At 41.3% G+C, this 15,602-nt stretch overlaps 1 protein-coding gene across 9 annotated transcripts in view; it reads left to right on the forward strand.

The window, feature by feature from the left end:
- SYNE2 (spectrin repeat containing nuclear envelope protein 2) overlaps positions 1-15,602 on the forward strand; it is a 342,419-nt gene that overhangs the window by 279,790 nt on the left and 47,027 nt on the right. For all 9 annotated transcript variants that reach the window (XM_040477361.1, XM_040477354.1, XM_040477357.1 and 6 more), the window contains 8 exons: positions 614-793; positions 1,503-1,631; positions 3,167-3,321; positions 3,435-3,579; positions 4,776-4,870; positions 6,616-6,850; positions 10,675-10,869; positions 13,302-13,427. In XM_040477361.1, the coding sequence (XP_040333295.1) occupies positions 614-793; positions 1,503-1,631; positions 3,167-3,321; positions 3,435-3,579; positions 4,776-4,870; positions 6,616-6,850; positions 10,675-10,869; positions 13,302-13,427 (1,260 nt within the window). The remainder of the gene's footprint in view (positions 1-613; positions 794-1,502; positions 1,632-3,166; positions 3,322-3,434; positions 3,580-4,775; positions 4,871-6,615; positions 6,851-10,674; positions 10,870-13,301; positions 13,428-15,602) is intronic.

A 15,602-nucleotide genomic window follows, 5' to 3' on the forward strand; every position in this document is an offset into this window, starting at 1 on the left:
AATACTCTCTAGTTTTAAACTGGGTGACCAGATACATTCTGTAGCTTCTGAATCCAAAGGTCAAATAAAAAAATATGAATCCACTTAGTGCAACAAATGTGATCTGTATTTCTGATCAACTTCTACCTAATTTGTTGTTTCAACAAATTTTGCATACACCACATTTATAGAGTAGCCCTAACATCAGCTTGATTAATGAGGTTCTATGGTCTCTGCAAATGAATCCGTTTATGTCATAAAGTCTCAGACAGAGGACAGAGTTGCATTGATTCTTAAAATGGCCCTAAATGGATCGTTATAGTGTTTGATGATTAGAAACATAAAACATAGGACTCTACCCGGGTGGTCTTCAGTTTCTGCACATTGGAAGCCCCAACTCTGTTGATTAGTTGTCAGTTTTAGGTCGGAAATGACATGTTTCAGAGGAGCGCCAGTGATGTGCGTCATATAACGAAAGCTTAGCTTTTTCAGCTCTTTGAAATAAACAATGACAAAAAGCCACACCCACAATTTTAGGGCAGAAATTCTCCTAGATGTTGATGGAGTCCCAGAGATAGGAATTTATGTTGTGACACGAGGAGGAAATGTTTTCTGATCACTGTTGCTTCTCCAGGAACTGCAGGATGACGTACAGAAGACGAAAGAAGCCTTTCTCCAGAATTCTGCTCTCCTGGATCGACTTCCACAGCTCACAGAGTCCAGTACCTACGTGCCCCTCTCTACACAACTGCACTCCCTCCAGAGGGTTTCTTACTTGGAAAAGATGCTGCTCGTGAAAGCTAATGAGTTTGAGGTTCATGTCCTTTTTCCATTCAACTTGTAGTCTTGGACATTTGCAAGCTACCCTCAATTCCTTATATCTGATGAAGTACTAGTTATTAGTACTTTCCGGGCTGCTCCTCGGGGAAACTACACAATCAAGATGCCCTGAACATAAAGATTCCCTGATGTGACTGTTCAATTAAGTGAGCAATGGGCAGATCTTAAGCAAGCATCTCTTCTTAATTGAACATGTTGGCTTAAGAAGTAGGATATTATATTCCTTATTCTGTTCAGATCTCACAGTTATTTGGATCTCCAAGTGGGGTACTTGAGTCCTAGAAGTAGCTGCTTAAACCAGAGCCATTTGTTGTATTCTTTATTCATTTTTTGAAAAGCCTTTAGTGCCTGAGCTGTCAAAAACCTGCATAAAAGGCCATGGAGCTCCAATGTCCCTTTTCAATATCAATAGCAACACTGAGGGAGCAGAGTGCTCACTAACCCTCTTCTATATGCCCCCTCCAGAGGGTAATCCATTCATCCCTGAAGGCTCAGTGCTTTGCCAGAGGCACAAAATAAAAAAACCAGGAGTCTTCTGAATATTCACCTCTGAATAGTCAAGATAATAATGAGCTGCTGGGCATCGAAAACACCTTGAGCTTTTATCAGCTCCCAAGACTATGTTTCATTTTGTTGTGTATGCACATGAAAATTATTTCTAATGAAAGTCTCTCTTGTTCTAGTTTGTCCTGTCGCAGTTCAAGGATTTTGGGGAACGGCTGGAATCTTTAAAAGGTCTCATTACGCATGAAGAAGAGCATTTGGATAAACTCTACCATCAAGAAAAAGAAGAAAATCCTGAGTTATTCCTGGTATTGCCAATGTTTGTGTTTCCTTAGGGCTTAGACTCACCATGGGATAAAAAAATAAGCTAATAACTATTAAGTTACAGAATCTGTTGATGTCTTCACTCTTGAGGATGGTCATTTAAAAAAAAAGAAGTTTATGTATTCTGAGAGAGACAGAGCGTGCAAGAGGGCAGGAGCCAAGAGAGAGGGAGAGAGAGAGAATCTCAAGGCGGCTCCACACTCCCAATGCAGAGCCTGATGCAGAGCTCGAATCTGTAAACTATGAAATCACAACCTGAGCCAAAATCAAGAGGTGGACGTTTAACTGACTGAGCCACCCAGGTGCCCCTTGAGCATGGTCATATATATGCCATTCATTCTTGCCTTATTTTCCATAAGGTCTAGAAAAGTATGACAACATAGAGATCTATTTTAGTAATATGCCACCGTAAATTTAGTAGATTTAAAAGTTTTTGACGTCTTTACTAATTAGCTTCAGTGAACTAGAATAATCTAGGCATTGGCTGTTGTGATTAATTGAATTTTTCTGGTTCGCTAAAGGTCAAAAATAAAATACCCTATTACATTAATTCTGTATTTTTTTTCTTTATTACCTTAGTAAGTTTAGTATAAGTAACAACGAATGGAAGAATTAAAGAATTCTGGGTCGTACAAACTCCTAAGGACTGATATCCATAACCTAGATCAAGAGTCAGCCAACTATGGCACACTATCCAAATCCCATCTTCCACCAGTTTGTGTAAACTGTTATTGGCACACAGTCATGCCCTTTGATTTATTAATTGTGGGAATTTTCATGCTGCAGCGGCAGAGGTGAATAATTATGACAGAGATCATACGGCCCATGAAAGCTAAATTATTCATGAGCTGGCCCTTTACAGAAAAAGTTTGCTGACCCTGACCTAGACTGCGATGGCAGAGTTCTGTAGTGATAGCACGGATATTGTCGAGGATGTTTGCTTAAAATACCATTGACCTACATGCTGTCCCTGGAATATTTTAAAAATAAAATTTTGATGCGTTTTCTTTCACATGATTTCATGTTCTTTCAAAATATAGATGTTTAAGGACCATGCTTTACTAGGGTCATTTTAAGGACTAAATTTTCATTGGCTTTGTGATCTGTTGAAGGTCAAGTTGGCAGAATACATAGGACTTTTGAAGTCCAAAATGGGTCCTGTAAAAAAAAAAAAAAAAAAAAAAAAAAAAAAAAAGACAAAACTCCTATCTCATTTCCATCTCCCTCAAAGGCAAAATCTGAGATCATTTTCTATTTCCTGGGCCATTGTGGTGCTGACCGTGTGTGCACTTATTCTGTGTGCACTTATTCTAGAAAAGCCACAGGATTGGGAGCCCAGGGTTTAGGTCCAAGTCTAATACTAACTGGCTGTTTGATCATGGGTAAGTCATCTACCTATTGAGGTTCCCAGTTTTCCCTCATTTTTGAGATAAGGATGGTCTGCAGGATCTCTGAGTCCTTTTCATCTTCCAGATATCTTATTGGCCTCCAGAAACCTGAAATTTAATTTTTTTAATAGAACCATGTGCTGGCACTGACAGCCCAGTCACCTGATGTGGAACATTTGAATGAAGTAAGCCTCAAACTCCCCCTTAGTGACATAGCCACAAAGACGTTACAAAATGTGAACCGACAGTGGATTCGGGCCACGGCAACAGCCCTGGAACGCTGCAGGTCAGAGCATCCCACCTCTTTCATTCTGTTTCAGTTAAGCTAAAATTATTGACTTGAGCTCAGTAATGTCATTGTTTTATGGTTCTGTTTTGTCTGTGTATAAACCTTTGTAGTGAGCTTCAGGCAACAGGATTGAATGAAAAGTTTCTTTATTGCTGTGAAAAATGGGTCCAGCTTCTGGAGAAGACGGAAGAGACGCTCAAGGTGACTATGGCTGACAGCCTCCCAGCTCTCCTGGAACAGCAGAAAACATACGAGGTAAACCTGTGCTCTCCGCTGCTTTGTACATTCACCCTGGGGCAGGAGTCAAGGAAAGATACTCATTGCAGTCTATTTAAATCGATCAGTCCCTAACAATCGAATATAGGACTTTAAGCAGATTCATTTGCCAATTGATTATTTGTAAAACTCTCACACATTTCATAAATTTCAACATTTTGTTTTAGTGCTCTATTTTATTAACGAGAGAACTAGATTTTCTGCAACAGGGGAAACTTCTAGCACAACTTTGCTTCCATAGGATGCAAACATACCAAGAGCAGGCTAAAATACTTCAACTCATCTTTGCATATTCACTGAATAATTCTCTAAAATATTGAATTGCATAATTATAATTGCAGCCTTAATAATTTGACAGAGGTTATTCCCTGTGCTTACACTGATGTGCATTCAGAAATACTCTTGATGGTATAGGCAAATACTGCATTTTGAAAGTGTGCATGATTAAGTCACTGTAATTTTTAATGTAAATGATTTAAGTCTTTATCGTTACATTAAGGTCCTCCAATGAAAATGAAGTTCATTGAACAACCAAAACAAAAAACCGTGAATGAGTGACCTCGATTAAATTACCAGCCCTCTTTCCGTCTTAGTTTCCTTATCTTTAAATGAGTGTGATAGGGGCGCCTGGGTGGCGCAGTCGGTTAAGCGTCCGACTTCAGCCAGGTCACGATCTCGCAGTCCGTGAGTTCGAGCCCCGCGTCGGGCTCTGGGCTGATGGCTCAGAGCCTGGAGCCTGTTTCCGATTCTGTGTCTCCCTCTCTCTCTGCCCCTCGCCCATTCATGCTCTGTCTCTCTCTGTCCCAAAAATAAATAAACGTTGAAAAAAAAAAAATTAAAAAAATAAATAAATAAATAAATTAGTGTGATAATAGTACTTAAGTCTGAAGGTTGAGGAATAAGTGAGACAATGCATGTTTTACACAGTGCCTTACAAATAGTAAATGCCCAATATATGGGCTTTAGTTGTACTTGTTATTATGCCTGTTTGCTTCTGAGATTCTATTCATAGGTGATGGTGACATGATGGTTGAGCCTTTTTTGCAATGAGGCTCAAATAATGTGAAAATTCATCGTCTCCCATGTCCTCTGTGAGCTTAGATTTTAATAGGAAATAGAAGCTCCAGGTTCATAAAAAGAATCTACTGATATCTTCTATTTTAACTCATATGCAGATGTTAGAAGCTGAAGTTTCTATAAACCAGACAGTGGCTGATTCTTATGTCACCCAGTCCTTACAACTCTTGGACACCACAGAAATAGAGAAGAGGTAAGCTGTCTGGGGTTTATGATGGATGTGTGTGTGTGTGTGTGTGTGTGTGTGTGTGTGTGTGTGTGTGTGTGAGGTCTGGCCTCCCTCCACGTGAATCTTGACCACTTTGGTAACCTGCAGCCGTGTCAGTTGATAGACCATCATGAGGCCAGTCTTCTGACTGTTTATTAGGATGGGGACTTGCTACGTGGCCGTAGAAATGTCAGTCGCACTTCTATGTATGATAGAAGGGTGGCATTAGCAAACATTACATTAGTGCTTTGCGAATACCCACTCACCAAGTGGAGTTAACTAAGTTTTTGCTGCAAAGGATTCTTCTGTAGTGTTTTCCTCTCTGTCTGCAGCCTCATGACATTTTGCTATTTGAAAAATAATTTTGGGGGCGCCTGGGTGCTCAGTGGGTTAAGCGTCCAATTCTTGATTTTGGCTCAGGTCATGATCTCACGGTCGTGAGATTGAGCCCCGTGTCAGGCTCTACCTGGGTGTGGAGACTGCTTAAGATTCTCGCTCTCCTTCTACCTCTGCCCATCCCCCTTGCTGTCTCTCTCTCTCTCTGTCTCTCTCTCAAAAAATAAAAAATAATAACAATAATTCTTAAAGTGCTGCTGTTCCCAGCAGGTAGCTATAGCACATAGTTGTGAAAGAAGGGATTTCTCTCTCTGCTATGTACACGGTGTTGGCATCACTGGGCAGTGCCAGTCAGGCTGAGAAGAGCCCCTTACGCCAGCCTGGCGACATGAACCTGCTCACAGAGCTGGTACATATGGCAGACAGAGCCCTGAGACGGGCTAGCCTCTGAAATGCTTCTCTAAGTGTCCTGATTGGTATTGTTTTTCCTCCCCATTAACACCCATATACCTGAATTTTCTTTGAGCATAGCTAAGAAGTATAAAGTCCATTTCCTTCTAGCTCTGAAGTTATAACTTCAGCCCCATCCCAGGATGACAAACTAGATTTTGACCCGTGCAGCAAAGCACGGCTTTTCCGATAACATATAAAAGGGCTTACTTATCACGTGGTGGGTTATTATTTATCCGGAAAAGAACTCGTTGAGTAGTCGCAGAAAGCATCTTCTCTGTTGCTGAAATTTTGTAAAGTACGGCGTGCAAGTAAGTAATCGAGAACGTTACACAGTACCTATTCATCATTTCCCATCGGTCCAATATTCAGTTTTCCACACAGCATTTGGAATAATGCAAGTTAAAATAGCTTACGTTTGTTTAAAGGATGCAGTTTTTCCATGCTGGCAAAATACCAGGTCACATGCAGCTATCTCCCGCTAAATGCCTTTTGCCAACCCCACGCTGCCCCTGCCCCAACCCTAAATTTCCCAACACCTTTAAGTTGAAGAGTACACACGTTTTAAAAAGGTTTTCTCGGGGCGCCTGGGTGGCGCAGTCGGTTAAGCGTCCGACTTCAGCCAGGTCACGATCTCGCGGTCCGTGAGTTCGAGCCCCGCGTCGGGCTCTGGGCTGATGGCTCAGAGCCTGGAGCCTGTTTCCGATTCTGTGTCTCCCTCTCTCTCTGCCCTTCCCCCGTTCATGCTCTGTCTCTCTCTGTCCCAAAAATAAATAAAAACGTTGAAAAAAAAATTTTTTTTTTAAAGGTTTTCTCCCCCCCCCCCAACCCCCACCCCTGTAAATGATGCATATAAACAGCACATCTGAGCTTCTACGGTGCGTTGGGAGTTCTTTTTTCTACGTGTCGGTGACAAGATCCTCTAACCATTTGTTTCTCCCAAGACTGGAATTTGTTTCAAAGTTCACGAAACTGAAGGAGCGGTGGCAGAGTGCGGCCCAGAGCCTCCGGCAGAGGAAGAGCCACATCGATGGGCTGGTGGGGCGATGGCGGCACTTCACCACGGCCACGGAAGATTTGCTCCGCTTCCTCGCCAACACCGGCGCCCTGCTGTCTGCCGCCAAGAGCCAGGATTGCCACAGCCTCCCCCAAACCAGGAGGCTGATCCGTGAGCTGAAGGTAATGCCGGCACGGTAGCAGCGCGAGGACTACAGTGCGATCTTCGTTGGGAAGGTGTTCATTCACCTCAAGTTTTGTGGGTTTTTTTTTTTTTTTAATATATTGCGATTCAGGTGTGCTCTCTGTACTGGGAGGATCAGCTATCCAGGGTCACCGTGACCCTGTTCATCCTTGTCCCCGGCCTTGTGGCGTCCGAAACCCAATCTTACCCGTTCATCCAGAAATAGCGAGGCTCTCTCAGGCTGCGGGAGTAGGGCTGGAGTTGGGGATGGGTGGGTAGAGTGGGGCAAGTCTCAGTGACAGATTCCTTCCACCCAAGCTTTAAGGCACCGACTGATGAATAACTTGACCACCAGTGCCATAATTTACAGTGGAACTCTTGCTTACTCTTGAAGGGCAAATTCATTTAGGCAACCAAGTTTTCTTTTTTTTTTCTTCTCTCTTTTTTCTCTTTTTTTTTTCCTCTTTTTATTTTCCTCTTTTTTTTCTCTTTTTTCTTTTTTCCTCTTTTTTTCTTTTTTCTCTTCCTCTTTTTCTTTTTTCTCTTTTTTTTTCTCTTTTTTTCTTTTTTTTTCTTTTTTTCCTCTTTTTTTTCTCATTTTTTTTCCTCTTTTTTTTTCTCTTTTTTTTTTCCTGTTTCATATTAATTCCGGTGTTCCATGCAGTGTCATATTAGTTTGTATTAATTCCAGTTCACATGCAGTGTTGTATTAGTTTCAGTGCACAGTATAGTGACTCGGCAATCCCACATATCACTCAATGCTCATCAAGGTAAGTGTGCTCTTGGGCAACCAACTTTTCAGTCAGAGAGTTGCCGAACGAGCGTAGGTTTCGAGTAGTTAGTGGGCAGTCCCCAAAACATGTTCCGTTTAGCTGTAGAACCACTCTGCACTGTAGAGGCATGGCTAAATGAAACACCACCCTTTTGAAATCCTGTACTCTCTTCATTCATTTATCCAGTTATCAGACAGCAATTGGATATATCTGCTCTGTGCCCGGCACGGTTTTAAATGCTGGGCATGTGCTATGGGCAAAGAGAAGAGCCTTGCTCTCAGGCAGGCAAGCAGACAAATTAATAAACAAGGAAATGCTGATTCATCTGATTGGTGGTGGGAAGTCGGACAAATCAATAAATAAGAAGATAATCAGATTGCAATAAGGCATATGTCGACAACTAAAACAGGACCAGTAACGAAGGGGCTGGTGGCCGCTTTCCACTGAGTGACCTCTGGGAATATGACATGTAAACTGAAACCTGAATGACGAGAAGGAGCCAGCCATGCAAAAATCTGGAGAAGAACCTTTCAGACAGAAGGAATGTCTTACCCCAAAGTCTGCAAGATGGGAACAAACTTGACAGGGCAGAGGAACAGGAAGAAGGCCAGTGTGAGCGGAGTATAACCAGTAAGGCAGCAGTGGTAGGGAGTGAATTTGAGAGGCAAGTAGGGAGGAGCGCTTTGTAGGTGAGATGTAGTAGCTGGATTATAGTCTTCCTGTAATCGGAAGCCTCAGTTGGAACAGGGGCAGCATGGTGCCATTTGTGTTGTTTTTGTGTTGTTGTTGTTGTTGTTTTCAATGCGGTCTCCACGCCCGGCATGGAGCCTGTTGCGGGGATTGAACTCGAGACCCTGAGATCAAGACCTGAGCTGAGATCAAGAGTTGGATGCTTAACCTACTGAGCCACCCAGACGCCCTGATACCATTTGGATTTTTTAAAGACCCTCCAGCTGCTCTGAGGGAAGATAGATAATAGGGGTGCCGAAGGAGAGTCAGGAATCCCAGCGTATTACTTATCTCTTGCTGCATAACAACCGTCATTGATTATTAGCTCTCAAAGTACTCGGGGTCAACAGGGCTCAATTGGGTGGTTCTTGCTTAGGGTCTCCCAGGAAGTTTCAGTCAGACGGTGGTGGGGGCTCCCTCACTTCCATGTCTAGCACTTAAGTGGGAAAGACTCAGACAGCATGATGCTCTGTGGTCTCTCCACATGAAGGCTTCTTATAGCCAGACTTCTTACATGGCTCCTCAGTGGACTCAAAGGTGCACGTCCCAAGAAAGAGATCCAGGGAGACGCTGTACTGCCTTCTAGACCTAGCCTCAGAAGTCACATAAGTCACTTCTACCATCCTCTGTTAATGAAGGCCATCACACATGCTCACACAGGATTAACGGAAGGGGGCAGAGACCCCAATGCTTGATGGGGAGTGATGGCAAGGTTCTGGAAGAGCATGTAGGACTAGGAATATTGTGGGCATTTTGTGAAAAATACAGTCTCCTATAACCAGTTAGAAGGCCATTTCTGTAGTCTTGGATAGCTGTTATGATGGATAAGAAAAGGATGATCATGGTGAAGATTGAAAAAGGATGTGTTTGTAATAGAGTTTACAAGACTTCCTAATCGTTTGGATGTGGCAGGTAAATAAAAATCTAAGTCAAGATGACTCTAGGGTTTTGGCTTGAGCATCTTGGTGGATAGTGTGCTGTTGACCAAGTCAGGGAAAATTGGAGGAGGAGCACATCTTTTGAGAAGCCTAAAATGCCTATAGATGTCTATCTCTTTGGCCATGTCGAGCAATACTATGCGTTGGAAAGACGAGTGTGGGGTGTCAGGATGCTCCCTGAGTTACGGTTCCTCTTATTTGTGTCTGATCCTGAGAGGACAGTCCGCTTTCCTACTTTGTATTGGGTTGTATCAAGTAATCCCAGAAATACCTTTGTAAATCAATACTCTGTTGATTTTTTTTAAAACATCAGTTCCCATTCTAGAAAATGCCTACATTATGCCTCCCTTGAAAAATTTGAAGATGAAGGAAATCATATTTAGAACAGAAAAAAAAAAAAAAGAAAGAAAACTAAGTTGTTGTTTTTTTTCCTGAGACCAAATGTTTTTGGGAGTATGAGTCAATTTAAAAGTGTTTACTTCATTTTTATAGTGAAAATAGATATTTTCAGTCCCTTTAAAGAAGAGCCTGGAGGCGCCTGGGTGGCTCAGTTGGTTGAGCATCCAACTCTTGATTTCAGCTCAGGTCATGATCCCTGGGTTGTGGGATCGAGCCCTGTGTGGGGCTCCGTGCTGAGCATGGAGCCTGCTTAAGATTCTCCCCCTCTCTCTCTCCCCCTCTCTTTGTCTCTCCCCCTCTCTGTCTCTCCCCCTCTCTGTCTCTCCTTCCCTCTCCCTCTTCCCCTCTCCCCCACTTTCACTCTCTTTAAAAGGCTCTTTTTTAGAACCTGTGCGATACTTAAATGGAACGTCATACAGCTGTCCCTCTGGGGCATACGCTGATGCATATGTTTAAGTGCCCATAATAAGTTTAAGTGTATATTTTTTATATTTTGCCTTTTTTATTTGTTCTCTCCTTTTATATCTGTGTAGCATAATATGCACATTTGACTCTCAGGGGTTAAGAGTAAGCTGACTCTTCTACCATGGTCGTAGTGAGTATTTGCTCTTAATTTCAGGTCTAATACTCCGATCATTTGCTTAATACTCTCGGGTCTATTTATCTTGTAGGCTCTTAGTCTTTGAAGTATATATTTTTATGTCTTTATGTCTTTGATCATTACACGAAGAATGTTGTCTCTTAACCATTGGAAATTATTTTAAGATCACATTACTTGGTGTAGTATATAGTAGTGTAAAACGTAACCTTAGATGTGAATGTGTGTGTGTGCGTGTGCACACTTTCTAATCAGAGCTGTCTAATTTATGTATAATTTAACATCAGGAAAAGCTCCGAAGGAAATGTTCACAAACACATACGGTCGCAGTTGGATGATAGCAAAGGCTTAAGGAAATCACTTTTTTGTGTTTTTTGGTTTTCTAGAGTAAAGACATTCATTTTCAGAGACGGCACATCACCTATGCACTCACCTTAGAAGCTGGGGAAAAGTTACTCAACACAGCTAGCCTGGAAACAAAAGAGTTGATTGACAAGAAAATCAGTCAACTCCAGGACAACTGGAAGGACACAAAGCTCCAAGTAGGAGAGATGATTACCCAGTTGCAGAGCAATATAGAGGTAAACTCACCGTTTACTTTTCCTGATATTCAGGTACAGTACATAGAATTTTTGTTTGCTGTGCAAAAATGGGAACGATTTTAGGAAATCACAATATTGTAAGTTTTCCGAGGGACCTTGAGTCCTAATCATACTAGGTATTTGTTGCAAAATAATAATCGAACATTGAGAAAGTTCAGTGTTAAATGTATGCATACTTGAGGTTCTATTTTATATTCACTTTTACAAAACAAGAAACTCGTTCACGTTCCATGGAAGTTCTGCACAGAACACTAATGTTCCACATATGGTCTGACGTTGCGTGTGGTATGTGAAAATAAACACGGTAATACTTCCTCTTTGTTCTGTCGTCCGAGAATGTGCTTTTTCATAGAAGTGCGTATAAGAGTTTCACAGATAATTTATGATTATATTTTTAAGAACCAAAATGTTTTATTCTGAGTCATTATTAGGAAATAATTATTATTTTGTTACACTAAAACATATCAAGGTATTCTTAAGGACTCTGAGCTGCTTTGATCCCATGGCCCAACACAACTATACTGCCCGAATATTTTTGTGGTTTTTATTATTTTTCTTATATTTTCTTCTCTAAACATTATTTAAAGTGGTCTATGTTTAATTTTTATTTCTCTGAGTATACCTGCTCCTTATAGCCCACTTCCTAATCTATTGTGTGTGTACCAAAACCAGATAACCAAGCTTATCAGAGATGGTTTGTTTTTTGTTTGAATGTTTGTTTATTTCTGAAAGAGAGACAGCCAAAGTGCAAGCAGGAGAGGGGCAGGGAGAGAGAGGGAGACACAGACTCCAAAGCAGGCTCCAGGCTCTGAGCTGTCAGCACAGAGCCCGATGTGGGGCTGGAACTCAAAAGCCATGAGATTGTGACCTTACTGAAGTGGGACGCTTAATCGACTGAGCCCCCCAGGGTCCCCCAGAGTTAGTGTTTTTGAATAAAGAATAAATATGTGCTGAGTTAGGGCCTGAACATCTCTCCTATGAATAAAATATCCAAGTTTTATTTGGTATATGGGCTATGTGAAATTCATTAACTAGCAAATATTTGTTGAACACTTCCCCTGTTTGTAAAACACGGTGGTAAATGTATTTGTTAATGGTTTGCGGGGAGAAATAAGGGCTCAGTTTCATTTCTCTCTTCACTTCCTTCTTGGTTATGTTCCAGAGAGTTGATGTTGCAGACAAGCAGCCTCCCCTCATGTGAATTCTATGTTACCGTAGAATAGGGGCAACTCAAGTGTGTTTAGGTATCAGTTGTACTGAGGAATGTTTGACTTTACGTTTGTCTACTTTTAGCAACCTCGGGAGTAGAAACTTATTCCAGTGAATCTATTGTAAACATTCTGAACTTGTAAATGCAGGCAACTATTTTCTCAGTGATATAAGGGTAAAGGAAAAGAGATGCTGTGAGAGAGAGGAAGGCATCGCAGAGGTGACGGGGTGCGGGCAAGCAGACTGCAGGCTTAGACCTACCTTTGACTGGTGTGCTTGTAAGCACATATCCTTGGCCAGTCACTTTTCTCTGAGCCTCATTTTAAAATGCGAAACCCTGGGGCGCCTGGGTGGCGCAGTCGGTTAAGCGTCCGACTTCAGCCAGGTCACGATCTCGCGGTCCGTGAGTTCGAGCCCCGCGTCAGGCTCTGGGCTGATGGCTCAGAGCCTGGAGCCTGTTTCCGATTCTGTGTCTCCCTCTCTCTCTGCCCCTCCCCCGTTCATGCTCTGTCTTTCTCTGTCCCAAAAATAAATAAACGTTGAAAAAAAAAAATTAAAATGCGAAACCCTGTCAGTCTCCTAAAATTATTATAATTACAGTGAGATAACGAAGTTGAGAATGCTTTATGAACTGTAAAGTGCTTTAAGCAGAAGGCTGCAGTCAAAGCAGCGGTGAGAAATGTGGAGCAAAGCTTCACTATGAAAGGGTCACTAAAGCCACGCTGTTTCCAGAAAGAGAGAGAGCGAGCGCAGAGGGACATTAGAAAGAAGACAAGAAAAGTGGTTGAGTGCTTTTGCTTTATGATGTGTGTGCCCAAGACTGTGTTAAAAATTAATCCTTACAGTAGCCTTTTAAATGTGCACTTTCCGGAAACTAAAATAAAAATAAGATTAGATCAAGGATATGGGGAAGGAAGAAGAAATCTTTTGAAGCAAAAGCCAACCAACTCAGTCGTTGAAATCAGCCACACATAAAGCTGCAATAGGGGTATGGAACCATACTGGTGTTCTGTCTGCTTTTAGACTAGTCTTCTTGAGAAAAGGAACTGGGTTTCTGTGGGATTTACAAAAAGACATTTAATGGAATGGATTAAATGAGTTGTTTGGTTTCTGCGATTCATTCTTAAAAGCAAAGCACTTACCAATTTTATTTTATTTATTTTTTTTTTTCACTTACCAATTTTAATACTGTTTTCAAATAGACCTGGGACCAGTGTGAAAAGAAAATCAAGGAGTTGAAAAGCAGGCTGCAAGTTTTAAAGGCACAAAGTAGAGATCCTCTTCCAGAACTTCATGAGGACCTCCATAAAGAAAAAGAGCTGATTAAGGTATTGAAAGCTGCAAAGTCGTGTTCCAGATAATCACTTAGCGGTTTTCAGAGACGTTGAAGTGTTTGCCTTTCTATCCTGTGTTGAAACCGTGTTTCCATGTTCAGTCAGAAATCGTTTCCCCTATCTTCTATCTAAAATAACATCCTGGTCTCTAAAGCAATTAGAATTCATGCTCTTTGAGATCCATGCATAAATCTGAGAAAGGCTTTTACAGAAATTCTTCTTAGGAATTGGGGGGGGGGGTTCCTCCAGGTCCTCTTTCTGTTTGTTTCTCTCCTCTGCAATACAAGATGTGGCCTCTGAGATTACACTGAAACCTGTTCCTTAACAAATGACCTTGTCTTTGAAATGAGAGTAAAGTATTATTAAAGAATTCCTTTTTTAGCAGCCAATAAATGGGTTGGAGTTTTTGCTCAAATCTCACATTTAAAAAAAAACAAACATTTTTTTAAGTATTTTATTTGTTTTTGTTTTTTTTTTTTTAATTTTTTTTTTTTTCAACGTTTTATTTATTTTTGGGACAGAGAGAGACAGAGCATGAACGGGGGAGGGGCAGAGAGAGAGGGAGACACAGAATCGGAAACAGGCTCCAGGCTCTGAGCCATCAGCCCAGAGCCTGACGCGGGGCTCGAACTCAGGGACTGCGAGATCGTGACCTGGCTGAAGTCGGACGCTTAACCGACTGCGCCACTCAGGCGCCCCATGTATTTTATTTGTTTTTGATAGAGACAGAGCACAAGTGGGGGAGGGGCAGAGAGAGAAGGAGACACAGAATCCGAAGCAGGCTCCAGGCTCCGGAGCCGTCAGCACAGAGCCTGACGCGGGGCTCGAACTCACGAACTGTGAGATCATGACCTGGGCCAAAGTCGGACGCTCAATCGACTGAGCTACCCAGGCGCCCCTCAAGTATCACATTTTTATAAAACCTTCCAAACTATATTCTGCCTAGTTGATACAGCTCTGACAATTATTTGTGGATATTTTAGGTCTTTGCAGAAATGGAATAGTATCAGATCTATAGATAAATTTGGGGAAAATAAACATCTTTTTGATATTGAGTACTCCTATTCTTGAATATGGCATGTTTCTCCTTTTGGTTGTATTCAATAATTTATAATTTTCTTTAGTATTGAGCATCTTTTGTTACATTTATTTTTTCCATGTTATTTTTTAGACTATTGAAATACTTTTTCTAATTATACTTTCTATTTACCACTTGTGCCTAGAAATGATCATTTTTGATTCATATTATATTCAATCATCTTGTTAAACTGTTTTGTTAATTCCAATAATTTGTCTATATAATCTTTTGGGACAGTCACCATCTGTAAAAAATGACTTTTTTTTTTTAATTTCTTCCTTTTATTTCCATACTTTTTTTTTTTTTTTCCTGTACTTTCTACACTGGTCAGTACCTCCAGAACATTTTTTAGTAGAAGAATCGGTAACTGGCTGCTTCATGTCATTCCTGGTTTTAAGGAGAATGACTCTGACATTTCACCATTAAGTATGGTATTTGCTGGTGATGGCTTTATTAGGTTAAGAAAATTCCTATCTGTCCCTAATTTTCAACCTTTTTATTATCTCCACATCTTTAAGTGTAGATCTAGATCTCGGGGACAGAGGAAGTTGGAGTCACTCTCTCAGTTGGTCCATAGCGTTTCCTTCCATAAAGTCTAGAAACCAGGGCAGAATGTGAACTGTAAACTCATAAGAAGGCATATTGTGTCCCAATTTTCACACTCTTCAGTTTCCAGTGGGATCCTTTCAGTTTCCACAGCCACCATGCTCTGCCTCTCAGTGTAAAAATCAGGAAGAGAGGCCAAAAGCATTGAGTTCATCGATCCCATGACCATATTCCAAAACGAACTCAAGTAACCTGAAGCCTGTCTAGGAGACTGCTTATCATCCCTAAATCAGTGGAGAGAGATATACTAACCACTTGACCAGTCTGGGCTTTGCTGTCCTCCTCAGAAGATCACATTGTCATTACATCTCAGCTGACACATGGAATAGCACTTCGTGACATACTAGCGTTTCACTTTTATGGACATCTGTGTTCAAATGATTGAGTTTGGGGGACAGTTTTTATTTTTAAAATAATTTTGTCAAATGATTGAGTTTGTCAAATGATTGAGTTTGGGGGACAGTTTTTATTTTTAAAATAATTTT

The sequence above is a fragment of the Herpailurus yagouaroundi genome, unplaced genomic scaffold, assembly GCF_014898765.1.
Source record: "Herpailurus yagouaroundi ecotype Mexico unplaced genomic scaffold, PumYag 141, whole genome shotgun sequence".
Classification (NCBI taxonomy): domain Eukaryota; kingdom Metazoa; phylum Chordata; class Mammalia; order Carnivora; family Felidae; genus Herpailurus; species Herpailurus yagouaroundi.